Source organism: Caretta caretta, chromosome 6, assembly GCF_965140235.1.
Source record: "Caretta caretta isolate rCarCar2 chromosome 6, rCarCar1.hap1, whole genome shotgun sequence".
Lineage (NCBI taxonomy): Eukaryota > Metazoa > Chordata > Testudines > Cheloniidae > Caretta > Caretta caretta.
In genome coordinates this window covers 89,472,962-89,486,843 of record NC_134211.1, presented here as the reverse complement: position 1 = coordinate 89,486,843, position 13,882 = coordinate 89,472,962, and the positions used below count along the sequence as shown (strand labels likewise).

The 13,882-nt window shown below is 45.4% G+C and overlaps 1 protein-coding gene across 10 annotated transcripts in view; it reads right to left on the bottom strand.

The window, feature by feature from the left end:
- TTLL5 (tubulin tyrosine ligase like 5) overlaps window positions 1–13,882 on the bottom strand; it is a 216,119-nt gene that overhangs the window by 90,216 nt on the left and 112,021 nt on the right. For 8 of the 10 annotated variants that reach the window (XR_012669002.1, XM_048855536.2, XM_048855538.2 and 5 more), the window contains one exon: window positions 7,511–7,665. Coding sequence is in view for 9 of the 10 variants with exons in the window: in XM_048855536.2 (XP_048711493.1) it covers window positions 7,511–7,665 (155 nt within the window). In the remaining variant the exon portion in view is untranslated. Of the gene's footprint in view, window positions 1–4,722; window positions 5,106–7,510; window positions 7,666–9,886; window positions 9,910–13,882 lie in introns of those variants that run through there. The other 2 variants (XM_048855541.2, XM_048855545.2) reach the window with 2 other exon arrangements.

The window sequence follows — 13,882 nt, the reverse complement described above, 5'->3', positions numbered from 1 at the left end:
CAGCGTCAGGATAACCTGGGCCAGATTTACCTTGTGCTAAAGACTCTTCCTTCCCCACCCTAGGGTAGCACAGCCTGCTACTGGCAGGCACAAGAGGGAAGCATATGTAGGCGGAGGTGGAGAGATTAGGGTGTAAAGAAAGGGAATTGTGTGAGGACTGTGGTGCGAAGCAGACAGAATGTGCTGTGCAATGCAAAGAGACAGAGCCCATTGTTACCCTGGCCCACAGAGAGGGGGTGGGAGGAGATTAGGAAGGGGAAAGGCACAGACAGGGTCAGGGGAACCTGACAGATGGACGGCTAAGATGTTGCAGTGTTGGAGTCAGTGGGCCTGGCTGCTCCTGTTCTGGCATTTCTGTGCTGCCTCACCAGGGAGGTGCAAAGGTCAGTGCAGAGTTTGCTAAGGCTGAACTGAGGGACTATTGTGTAGCATTCAGTAGCTACTGCTCTTGCCCTACATTTCCTCTGGGAGGGATCAGTGCAGTTCAGGCTCCTCAGCCTTCAAGTTAGCCTGCATCCAGCTTGTGCGAAAATAGTTAGGCCCTGGTCATGTGGCAAAACAGGGCATGGGGCAGTGGGGAAGCTGTCCGCTCCTCACACAGGACTGTGGGGCACCAAAAGCAAGCAGCTCAAAGACAGCAACTCCACATTCATCCTTGAGACACAGGGATACAGGAAAGAGCAGGTCTCAGATGACAAAAAACAGCCCCTGCCCCCACCCCAAATCTCTGCCCTTGGCTCCCAAGATACCTAGAACTCTCCCTTTTCTCATAACTGGAAGCTTACCTATAGCAAATTCTACCCCATGGCTCCGTGTTGCCGCCTCCGTCCTGCCTCTGCCATGCTGCCCAAGCCAACTTGACTCCAACCCTACTTCAATCCCCATCCAGGCTGTCATCATATCTTACCTTAATACTTTGGATTCCCCAAGTCTCAGCTCATTACACCAGCCTGTGTAGAATGCTACCACCTCGTCACCAGTACACAGCAATACAGCACCATTACCTGCCTTTCCTCCCATCACCACTAGAGCCCCCAGTTTCACCATATTTTAATTCTTCTCAGGATCCAGTTGAAGACCATCCTTGTTTTTATAATCCTTCACTGATTCTGAGCTGATCCCCTCTGTGCTTAGCTTGCCTAGTGAACCACGTGCTCCTCCGTACCTGTCAGCTTGCCCCCAGCCCTTAGTTTAAAAACTGTTCAACGACCTTTTTAATTTTAAGTATACTGGAAGAATGGGCTCCACCTAAACCAAAACAGAACCAGATTGCTGGCGCTTAAAATTAAAAAGGTCGTTGAACAGTTTTTAAACTAAGGGCTGGGGGAAAGCCGACAGGTGCGGAGGAGCATGTGGTTCAGACATCCCTTAGGGGACAATCTATAAATGGAGATTCCCTATGTCCTAATAAGAAGAAGAGGATGGAAAATGATAAAATACAGGGAGGATCTGATAAGAAACAGTCAAACAAAAAAAAGGCCCAATTACATCATGCAATAGAGGACAGCCAAAAAATGACACGTTTTTAAAATGCTTCTATACACCGATGCTAGAAGTCTAAATAATAAGATGGGTGAACTAGAGTGCCTAGTATTAAATGAGGCTATTGATATAATAGGCATCACAGAAACCTTTTGGAATGAGGATAATCAATGGGACACAGGAATACGAGGGTACAAAATATATCGGAAGGACAGAACAGGTTGTGCTGGTGGGGGAGTGGCACTATATGTGAAAGAAAGCGTGGAATCAAATGAAGTAAGAATCTTAAATGAACTAAATTGTACTATAGAATCTCTGTGGATAGTAATTCCATGCTTGAAAAATAAGAATATAACAGTAGGGCTATATTACAGATAACCTGACCAGGATGGTGTTAGTGACTCTGAACTGCTCAGGGAGATGAGAGAGGCTATTAAAACAAAAAACTCAATAATAATAATGGGGGATTTCAACTATCCCCATATTGACTAGGTACATATCACCTCAGGAAAGGATGCGGAGATGAAGTTTCTTGATACCTTAAATGATTGCTTCTTGGAGCAGCTAGTCCTAGAACCCACAAGAGGAGAGGCAATTCTTGATTTAGTCCTAAGTGGAGCACAGGATCAGGTCCAGGAGGTGAATATAGCTGGACCGCTTGGTAATAGTGATCATAATATAATTAAATTTAACATCCCTGTGGTGGGGAAAATTACACAGTGGCCCAACACTGTAGCATTTAATTTCAGAAAGGGGAACTACATAAAAATGAGGAGGTTAGTGAAACAGAAATTAAAAAGGTACAGTACCAAAAGTAAAATCCCTGCAAGCTGCGTGGAAACTTTTTAAAGACACCATAATAGAGGCACAACTTAAATGTATACTCCAATTTAAAAAACATAGTAAGAGAACCAAAAAAAAGCCACCGTTGTTAAAGTAAAAGAAGCAGTGAGAGGCAAAAAGGCATCCTTTAAAAAGTGGAAGATAAATCCCATGAGGAAAATAGAAAAGAGCATAAACTCTGGCAAATGAAGTATAAAAATATAATTAGAAAGACCAAAAAAGAATTTGAAGAACAGCTAGCCAAAGACTCCAAAAGTAATAGAAAAAAAATTTAAATACATTAGAGGCAAAAAGCCTGCTAAACAACACTGGATGATCAAGATGCTAAAGGAGCACTCAAAGATGATAAGGCCATTGCAGAGAAACTAAAATGAATTCTTTGCATCGGTCTTCACTGTTGAGGATGTGAGGGAGATTCCCAAACCTGAGCCGTTCTTTTTGGGTGACAGATCTGAGGAACTGTCCCAAATTGAGGTGTCCTTAGAGGAGATTTTGGAACAAATTGATAAACTAAACAGTAATAGGTCTCCAGAACCTGATGGTATTCACCCAAGAGTTCTGAAGGAACTCAAACGTGAAATTGCAGGACTAACTGTCATCTGTAACCTATCATTTCAATCAGCTTCTGCACCAAATGACTGCAGGACAGCTAATGTGACGCCAATTTTTTAAAAGGGCTCCAGAGGTAACCCTGGCAACTACAGGCCAGTAAGCCTCACTTCAGTACCGGGCAAATTGGTTGAAACTATTGTAAAGAACAAAATTGTCAGACACATAGATGAACATAATTTGTTGGGAAATAGTCAACATGGTTTTTGTAAAGGGAAATCTTGCCTCACCAATCTACGAGAATTCTTTGAGGGGGTCAACAAGCATGCAGACAAAGGAGATCCAGTGGATATGGTGTATTTAGGTTTTCAGAAAGCCTTTGACAAGGTCCCTTACCAAAGGCTCTTAAGCAAAATAAGCAGTCATGGGATAAGAGGGAAGGTTCTCTCATGGACTGGTAACTGGTTAAAAGATAGAAAGCAAAGGGTAGGAATAAATGGTCAGTTTTCAGAATGGAAAGAGGTAAATAGTGGTGTCCCCCAGGGATCTGTAGTGGGACCAGTCCTATTTAACATATTCATAAATGATCTGAAAAAAGGGGTAAACAGTGAGGTGGCAAAATTTGCAGATGATACAAAACTACTCTAGATACTTAAGTCCCTGGCACACTGCGAAGAGCTACAAAAGGATCTCACAAAACTGGGTGACTGACTGAGCAACAACATGGCAGATGAAATTTAATGTTGATAAATGCAAAGTAATGCACATTGGAAAACATAATCCTAACTATACATATACAACGAGGGGGTCTAAATTAGCTGTTTCCACTCAAGAAAGATCTTGGCGTCACTGTGGATAGTTCTCAGAAATCATCCACTCAATGGGCAGTAAGAAAAGGAGTACTTGTGGCACCTTAGAATTTGTTAGTCTCTAAGGTGCCACAAGTACTCCTTTTTGCGAATACAGACTAACATGGCTGCTACTCTGAAACCCATCAATGGGCAGTGGCAGTCAAAAAAGCGAACAGAATGTTGGGAATCATCAAGAAAGGGATAGATAATAAGACAGAAAACATCATATTGCCTCTAAACCATGGTACGTCAACACCTTGATTACTGCATGCAGATGTGGTTGCCCCGTCTTAAAAAAAGATATATTGGAATTGGAAAAGGTTCAGAAAAGGGCAACAAAAATTATTAGGAGTATAGAATGGCTTCCGTATGAGGAGAGATTAATAAGACGGGGACTTTTCAGCTTGGAAAAGAGGTCACTAAGGGAGGATATGATAGAGGTCTATAAAATCATGAGCAGTATAGAGAAAGTAAATAAGGAAGTGTTATTTACCCCTTCTCATAATACAAGAACAAGCAGCCACCAAATGGAGTTAATAGGTAGCAGGTTTAAAACAAACACAAGAAAGTATTTTTTCATGCAACACACCGTCAACCTCTGTAACTCCTTGCCAGAGGGTGTTGTGAAGACCAATACTGTAATGGGGTTCAAAAGGGAGCTAGATAGATTCACGGAAGATAGGTCCATCAATGGCTATTAGCCAGGATGTACAGGAATGGTGTCCCTAGCCCCCGTTTGCCATAAGCTGGGATTGGGTGACAGGGCATGAATCATTTGATGATAACCTGTCTGTTCATTCCCTTTGGGGCACCTGCCATGGGCCACTGTCAGAGGACAGGATACTGGGCTTGATGGACCTTTGGTCTGACCCAGTATGGCAGTTCTTATTATGAAAAACTTTCCAACTATAAGGATAGTTAAGCACTGGAATAGGCTTCCAAAGAAGGTTGTGAAATCCCCATCAATGGAGGTTTTTAAGAACAGCTTAGACAGTACCTGTCTGGGTTTACTTGGTCCTGCCTCAGCATAGAAGGGGTGTGGACTTGATGACCTCTTGAGATCCCTTCCAGTCCTACATTTCTATGATTTCTGTGAAAAAGATTGTGCTTTGATTCTGAGAAGTCCTTCAAGACCTCTTCTTCAGAGAGAGTTCCAGTGACTCCAAGTCTTTCTTCAGAGAAGTGGATAACAGTACTCAGAACTCTGCACTCTGAATTGTCCAGCAGCTGTCAAAAATTCCCCTTTTGATTTGTAGACAGATCTAAAGGTTTTGGCTTCCATTATTCTGGCCCTTTGATGCAGGCAGCCATGCAGACAAGACACCCCCTCCAAACAAAGAGTCTCTTGAGACATCTCTCCTTGCTTGCTTGCTTTGTGCTCTGGAGATAAAGGCACCACAGGTCAAACACTCTTTGGAGGAATGTACCACTCGCAGGCATTGTGAGCACTTACTGTGCTGGTCTGTGAAGGGAATTTTCTCAGTGCCCAAACCCTAAGTGCCCCATCAAAGGCATCAAGACTAACACAGGCAAGACGCTATGTCAGGGGTGGGCAAACTTTTTGGCCCGAGGGCCACATCGGGGTTGTGCAACTGTATGGAGGACCGGGTAGGGAAGGCTGTTCACCCCCAAACAGCCTGGCCCCCGCCCCCTATCCATCCCCTTCCACTTCCCACCCCCTGACTGCCCCCCTCAGAACCCTCAACCCATCCAACCCTCCCTGCTCCTTGTCCCTTGACTGCCACGACCCCTATGTACACTCCCACCCCTTGACAGGCCCCCTGGGATTCCCATGCCTATCCAGCCCCCCAATCCTGCTCCCCGTCCCCTGACCATCCCCCGTCCCCCATAGAACCTCCGTCCCATCCAACCGCCCCCTGCTCCCTGTCCCCTGACTGCCCCCTGGGACCCTCTGCTCCTTATCCAACCCCCCGCCCCAGCTCCCTGCCCCCTTACCATGCCGCTCAGAGCAGCAAGAGCTCGCAGCCCTGCTGGAGCCAGCCACACCGCTGCGCTGCAGGACAATGGGGCCAGAGCACTGGCGGCACAGCAAGCTGAAGCTGTGGGGGAGGGGACTCAGCAGGGGCGGGGCCAAGGGCTAACCTCCCTGCCCAGGAGCTCAAGGGCCGGGCAGGACGGTCCCGTGAGCCACATAGTTCGCCCACCTCCGAGCTATGGTATGAATTATTTTGGGGGGTTTTATATATATAAAAAAGTATTTTATATATAAAATACTTACAGGCACTAAGCTACACAAGTGAAGTCAGGCAATAGTTCTGGGGCTGCTTGTGCCAGCATAGAGTAGGGCATTATGGGGGTGGAGAAGATTTTATAACCATGGACTGTCAGATCTGCAGCTGATGCACGTGCAGCCTCTAACAATGAAACTGATTTAGAGTGATACCATGATCATGAGGCCTACAGCAGAGATCTGCAGAGGAAGGAAGAGTCCTACTGAGTAGCCCTTTCCCCTGTTAAACCTGGGGCCCAATCCCATTGGTATGGGCAGTGTAGAGGAGGAGATGGAAGCAATACAGGGTTGCCTGCACTCTGCTGCTCTCACAGGCTACACAGGAGAGAAAGGAGGCTGTACACCTGTTGGATAGGTTCTTTATTTGGATTAGGTAATAACTCCCTTGGCTGGGTTCCAAGAACAGAATTGCTGCCTCTCTCAATAATCCTAAACCCCACAGGCAAACACTGTGCTAGGGCAGGCACAGGCAAAGAATTCATTTCTCACATTCCTCTTCTACAGGCAGGGGGAAAGGCACTGACTGGTGAAACAAGAGCCGCTTAAGCCTGAGCTTTCCAATACAGATTTCAATCCTCCTGTTGCAGGGTCCATTTGAGGGGGGGACCACCCAGAGCACACTCCTTGCCCCGTGCCCCTCTAAAGTTTTATCAGCCACCACCCAGCAGCTTTCCTGCTTTTATTAACAAGCACTACTAATTATATTCACTTAACATGGCACTTTTGATCCATAGAACTCAAGCACTTAAGAGGGTTAGGCTCATTATCCCTATTTTACAAGGCAAAAACTGAGGCAGAAAGGGAGGAAGAGAAGCAACCTTCCCACAGGTAGTTGGGACTGAATAAGGAATAGAACTCAGGAGTACCTAGATCCTAGTCTTGTACTCAGTCTTGTACAAAACGGCAGCCCCACTTAGCTCCTAGCCTCAATAACACCAGTCAAAGCCCCATTCAGAATCCTTCAGGCACATCCCCCCTCTCTCACCCTTGGGCAGTTATCCCCATTGAGAATCACACACAGTCCTCTGTTCAGAGTCCAAGGGGTATATTAACCACTAATATAAATTCCTATGCTCTACTTTGATTAGAAAAAATGAGGAGAGAACAGAAGGAAACCACTCAAAGGGAGACTCCCAGGAAAGAAGTTTTCTGCTGATTGTTCCTTTGTCATCAAACCCCCCAAGCTTTGCATCCAGGGAAAAGCCTAACCAAACTCAGGTCCTGATGGAGTTTTCTATGCCATCAGGTAGGGAATTGTGCCCTGGATAAGTGCTTGGAGGGAAACTGCTTAGAGAGATATCTCCTACCATCCAACCTGCCCAGCCCCTCCTCCTCCCTTCACCATGGCCCTGCCACCACCTGGGATCAAGGGCTATGTTTCTGATGGATCTGGGAGATGCTGGGAACTGTGTTTCTTTACTCCTGGAACAAGATCTCCTGAGCAAGAAGCTAATGAGGAAACTGAACAAGCTCCTGGCCCCTGTACACTGCATTCATCTCCCTCAAAAAGCCAGAGGCAGCCAGATTAACTTACCTGACTGCTGAGGAGGTAGGCTTGCTGTCAGTTGTGGAAGTATCTGCCTGAACAGCCCACGTTGACCCTCCTGTGTTAAGTGCTGACTGGTGGCTGAGAGGGGAGGCTGTACTCCTTTTACTTACAGCTCCGCTTGCCAGATTCAGGTTTGTTAACTAAAAAGAGAGACAAAAATACATCAGACATTACGAAGACCCAAGAAAGTAACAGCAGGTGGCTCGGAGAAAGATACAAACCATTGGCTAGACAGTCTGATAATGGAAGGAAGACTCCTGTAGAAACCTTCCCCTCCTCCCTGGAGAAAGGCTCTCTTGGACTGGAGCAAAGCTGTGCTGGCTGCATGAAGCAGTGGGGAGGGCCATTATCAAAGCCACCCCACTCTGAATGGCTTCCAGCATCAACACTTCATTGTAACACACCCACACAATGGAGCATAGGGGAGGAAAAGGGCAAGGGCAGGGGCAGAATTCCCAAAGGAAAGCAGCACTGGGCCCCTGCACCACTGATTATAATTCAGAACAATGAAACTCAAACCAACAGCAAGCATTTACAAAAGCCAGATGCTCCTCCTTGCCCCCTCACTTACCCAGGTCACTGAGCCAGATCACTCTATATATTTATAATTGACCCATTACCATTTTACTTACATAAAATTCCCACCAAATTCTACCCCAAATGGGAGAAATTTTCCACCCCCCCTTGAAGCTGTTCAACCAATTAGGTAACCAGTCAATTAATGTCAGCTCTGAAGTGAGGCAGGGGTTGTTGCATTTCCTTTATCAATTTAGAAGAAAATTGCATAATACTAAATATTACTTGTTCGTCTGTATCCTTCTCCCATTACCCTTCTTGGGTCACTCATCTTCTTGAGAGTGCAAACTCTGAGCTAGCACCATCTTACTATATTTGAAGAGCACCCAGCAACAATGGGGCACTGATCCCAACTACTGCAATAAGTGTTAAATTGCAGACAAAAAATTATGTTAAAAGACTATTATTAAGGTTGCTAAGGCAAGCACTCATAAGTTAGGGAATGCTAGAATTTAGGCTGTCCAGGCAATCTTAATTCAGACCCCTTGTGTACATGAATTATGATACCGTCTTTAATTACATGATCACATACTATTTTTTCCACAGGACCTCTGCCTCATTCAGTGCACAGAATGGACCTGCTCTGGGGATGAATCAGAGTTTATATTGAAAGAGACTGTTGTAGGTTAAAGCAGCTGAATGCTGACCTGGAGAATTGGAATCTACTGCTGCCTCTGCCACAGTGTTCTTGTGCGATGCTAGTCAAATCACTTAAACCAAACTTTTCATAGGTGGTCACTGATTGTGTGTTTCTCATTTTCTGGGTGCCTACTTGAGGACTTGGAGTCTGATTTGCAGAAGTCCTGAATGCTCCCAGCTGCAACTGAAGTCAATGGGATCTGTGCTCTGAACATATAAAGTGCTATACAATGCTAAGTATTCTGAAAAATGGGATCCTAGGTGTCTCAAATTGGACATTCAAAATTAGTGGATATTTTTGATCTTACTCTCTCTGTGCCGCAGTCTGCCATCTGTAAAATGCGGATAATACCACCACCACACCTCACCTCACTTCATAGTGGTTATGAACATAAATTAATTAATGTTTGTCAAGAACTCATACTATGGTGAGAGCACTGACAAAAGCCCATTTTGAGGAAAGTAATAATTCTGTCTTCAGAGCAGGGTTTGAACAGTGTACAGTAAATAAGGCCTGGGGCCATACATTGAACAATGAGGAGAAGACAAAATATTGAATAGCAGCTCATTAAGTAAGCACCATCTGTTCTGTGCACTGAATGAGATGGTTCCTCTGGAAAAAATAGCATGTGCCCGTGTAATTAAAGACCATCATAATGCACACACACAAGTGGGTCAAATTAAGGCTGCATAGGCAACCTTCCTTCTAGCATTTGCTAACTTTTGAGTGCTTGACATTGCAACTGTAACTGTTATTTTAATGCAGTTTTTGTGTGTGTAATTTTCTAGGTTTTTAAAAAACAAATTGACATCCTCTCTTCCCCCACAAATTCCATCATATGGCATCATATTAACATTCACATGAATCATCAGCAGAGAGTTGGAACCTTTACATTCACTGCCCAGATCTCTGTCACATGAGATAGCGGAGTAACTGAGAGCAGTAGTAGGATGTCATCCTCTATGTGGACCAGCACTAGAGGGGGATGGGGCACTAGTGGGCAAAGACACTTCTGCCCATACCCCCTAGTTGACCCCTTCTGTCCCATTCCCTCCCAGTCCTGTCTCTTCCCTACCCCAGCTACTTACTTTAGCCCAGGGGTCTCAAACTCAAATTACCTTAGGGCTAGTGCCAGTCCTCAAAGCCTCCCAGCGGGTCAATAATGTCACTGAAGATGGTGTTCAGAAAAGAAAATGTTTATATTGTATTTTTTATTTTGACTTTCTTAGAAATAATAAAAAACTGTCATACAACTTTATACAATTCTTCGCCTGCTAGAGAGTTTTTAGTATTTGCCAGGCACCTGGCAATGCTTCAGTTCTGTCAGTTTGTTGATGTTTGTTTGGCCCCAGTGACTGAGCAGTTGAAACCGTCAGGATTGCAGCAAGGTGTGCATCAGATAGTTGTGTTTGGGATTTTGACTTGTTTATATTCATTGTGGAAGAAAGTGATGCTGCCTCCATGGTGGACTCCACTTGGCAACTAATGATCCTGCCTCCATGGCTGACTCTGTCTGGCGACTAGTGACGGTACCTCTGTCACTCTCCCTCAGCCAATGGGAGCTGTGAGGGGTGGAGCCTGCAGCAGACATTGCTGGCAGAGTGTCTGTATGGGTCTCTCCTCCACGGGCCGCAGTGGGGAGGTTCTTGGGCCGCAGATGGCCTGCGGGCTGGGACTTTGAGACCCCTGCTTTAGCCAGTCCCAGTCTCCATTATTCAGGCTTGTCATTCCAGTCCCAGCCTCTTTACACAAGAATATCTAGTCTCATCCTTCCAGAGTCCCAGTCTCTGCTCCAGACTCTCAACCCCACCTCTCCTTGCTCAGCCAGTCCCAGCTCCCCTCACCCCCGGCTCCTCATTCGATTGGTCTCTTTCTCCACTTCTTGTCTCCAGTCGCTTGTCTCCTCCAGGACATCACCTCTCCAGGCTCCTTGTCCCACCCTTTTTTGCTCATTCAGTCCCAGTGCTCTCGCTGCATCCTAGCTCCTCATCAAATCTGTTTCTCCTCCCTCCCACTGCCCCACTGGTTCCCAGATCCAGTCTCCTTGCCCAATCAATCCTACTCTCCTGATCATCCCATCTTCCGGTCCCACTTTGAGCATCCAGTCTCCTTGTATTTATTTACTCCCCACCCCCAACTTTCAGCTCTCATTTTTCTGCATTTGAAATGAGTCAAGCAGCTTTCTCCTCCATGATGCCTGGGCCTAGCAAGTGGTCATGGAACACAGGAGAGACAAGCTCCCCACTTTCCATTACAGTGCCCAGCCCAGGCCTGACCAACAGCAGCCCAGAGCTGCAGTTACAGAGAAAGTCCTGTTAAGCCCAAAGATGAAGCATTTTCAGTATGGATGGAATCTTCAGGGAATATAGCTGCTAGAATCTACAAAATCTCTAATGAATATATTCAAACTGCAGTTTTTCAAAGGCTTATAATTTGGCCAAATTTGGACAGATTTTCATAGGGATGATGCAAAGGCCAGCCACCCACCTGCCAAATTTCAAGTCCCTGCTCCAAAGCATGGGGCAACTAGAGCATCTCAAAAAAAAAAAAAAAAAAAAGCTGCCAGAATTTTTTAAACATGCACAAACCAACATATTTCTCCTAGCCTCATTTCTCTGAAAACAAGCATTTTCGCTGAAAATTTCCTCCAAAAATTCAGCCTGAGGCAGATGCCTGCCATGGAAAATTTCAGCCCAAATGGTTAAAGTTTGGCAAAGTTACAAGCAACTGAAAACATGGTCTTTCTATGGGAAGTCTTTTGCAACTTAGTTGGCGCTACCAGCCCTGCCTATACCAACAACAACAAAGTGTTATTTTGAAACTTTCTTCTGAGAGAACAAACACTGAGCCCTTCTATAGCTCTGTATAAATATGAAGCATTTATATTATGGTAGCAGCTAAAGATCACACACCAGATTGGGCCTCATTTTACTAGGTGCTGTACGAACATCTAATAAATGACAGTAACTGCCCATAAACAGTTTACAGTCTATAAAAACAGGTAACAGGTGGATGAGGCAAACACTATAGGATGTGTACAATTCTTAGCCAGTCAGTAGTAGTGATGACAACTCTGTTAGAGAAGGCCTATGCAGAGGGGACTTGATCCAACCCATCCCTCAACACACCAATATCAAGGTCCATTTAGTGACATGTATCACCTCTCCACCCTGCATCTGATACCTTGGTGCATTTTTCTCTGATACCGCAATATTGTTTATTTTAAAGCTGTCTTTCCAGGCAAAACAGGTGAGCAAATAGCTGAGTGTGAAGGGTAAGGATATTTCACACATTCCAGCTAGACAGGTGTTTAAATTCCAGCAGGATTAAATACAGGCAACGGATTCAGACAGAACTAGAGAGACCATAAAGCTTACTTGCAGCCAGGCCACCCGCTTGGGTGCAACGGCTTGTTTTTACTGCTCCATGCCTCTGGTAAGTTTCAGTTGCTAAAATTAGCCTGCCAGAGTCTTGGCATGGCAGATTCCTGGGTACCCCCTCACCACAGTGTCTGTGCCATACAGCTTGACCTTGATTTTCCTAGTGGTGACTGTCATTTCTGGTTACCTGATAAACTGCCTACTCTGTTTCATACACAGGGAAGTGTTTAGCAACAGATGAGTTTGTACAGTTTGTAGTACCCAGCCCAAAGGCTGCAGCAGAAACTACATATAGAAAAATCTGCTGCTTCAGGGATAGAAAATGGAGCAAATAGAACAGCAGGACGAGTGGAGCCCAAATAGGGAACTGGTGATTACTTTGGAACTAAAGCAAAACGTTTACCTGATTTCTATACTGAGCTGAATTCACACATGGACCTTATCAGGCTGGACACTTAAACCCAAGTGCTGCATTAGCCTGGTCCTACTGCTGGTTTCTACATCAGTGCAGGTCTCCATTGGTACTGTCTAGGGAGTCCCGAGGACCCCAGCAGACCATTCCACTTGCTCAAGGAACCACTTGAACTCACTATATATCTCTTTGTGCACCTGCCCCAGCTTTCAGTGTGGATCATTTTAAATTAGGTCAGGAAGAAAAGGTGTTCTGAAGAGTACAGCCTCTCATCACTCCACAACATGGCCTGCTCTAGTGCCTCCTCCAAGGACCCTCCTCAACTCCAAGGAGGGAATGAAAAGTCCTGCTGCCTTGGAGCGTGGCGCCCCAATGCCACAGAATTCTTTGGCAGCAGTATGCATCCTACAACCCCATCCCCTTTAAGAGCACACTAGTGAGATAACTTTCCCCTTTCAGACAGATTAGGCAGATTGCTGTAGGGCAGGCACAGCCCGAAGTTCCTCTCCCTCGTGTCCAGGATCAGTCCCTTTACTCTCTGGTGCCTCATAAGGAATAAGATTACAGCACCATATCTGGTCTCGGACAGAGGATCGTTCCACTAGCAAAATCAGAGGCTGTAAAATTTTACATCACCTCACCAAGGCTTCTTCTAGTCATACCAAGAAAGCCAAGACGTTACCATAGGGATGTGCTATTTGAAAGGCCACAGGACTTTCTAGTGGATAGTGAGTAAGGGCAAATAGGCAAGCCCCATTCAATTCCCTCTGGGGTTCTATAGGACAGAACATTGGGCAGCTGTTGTGCACCACTGGAATTGATGGAATGACTCAGACTTCTCTTTGTGGAGTGCACATTCCCACACATCTTCTCATGGACACCTCCTTCCCCAGCACAGATAGGCAGAGCTGGAATAGCTAGCAGTTGTAATTTAAGATCAAGAGGCAGCAGCAGAGTTGTAGTGAGGGGAGGATGCCTCAGCATCTGCTAAGATAAGTTTTATGAACTAAGTTCCCAAGTTTTGCTTGGAACATATTTTTCCATAATTTTGCTGCTCTCTGCTTATCCATTCTTGTTGGTTATTGTCATCAACAATACATCATCCACACATTTGTCTGCTTCTCAAACAAATGGCTCTGCTTTCTTCCACGCTGCCCCTTACATATAGCATGCCCTCTGTGAAGCGACCTGTATGGCAACTAAACTGCCTCCTTCCAAACTCTCCCCAAGACCCTCTTCTGTAGTCTTGCCTACGAGATCAGTCAATTATATCTGAGGGAGGAGAGGAGGCATCTAATTTTACTCATTAAAAAAAAAAAGGACTTTTTGATGGTGTCTCTCTTCCTCCA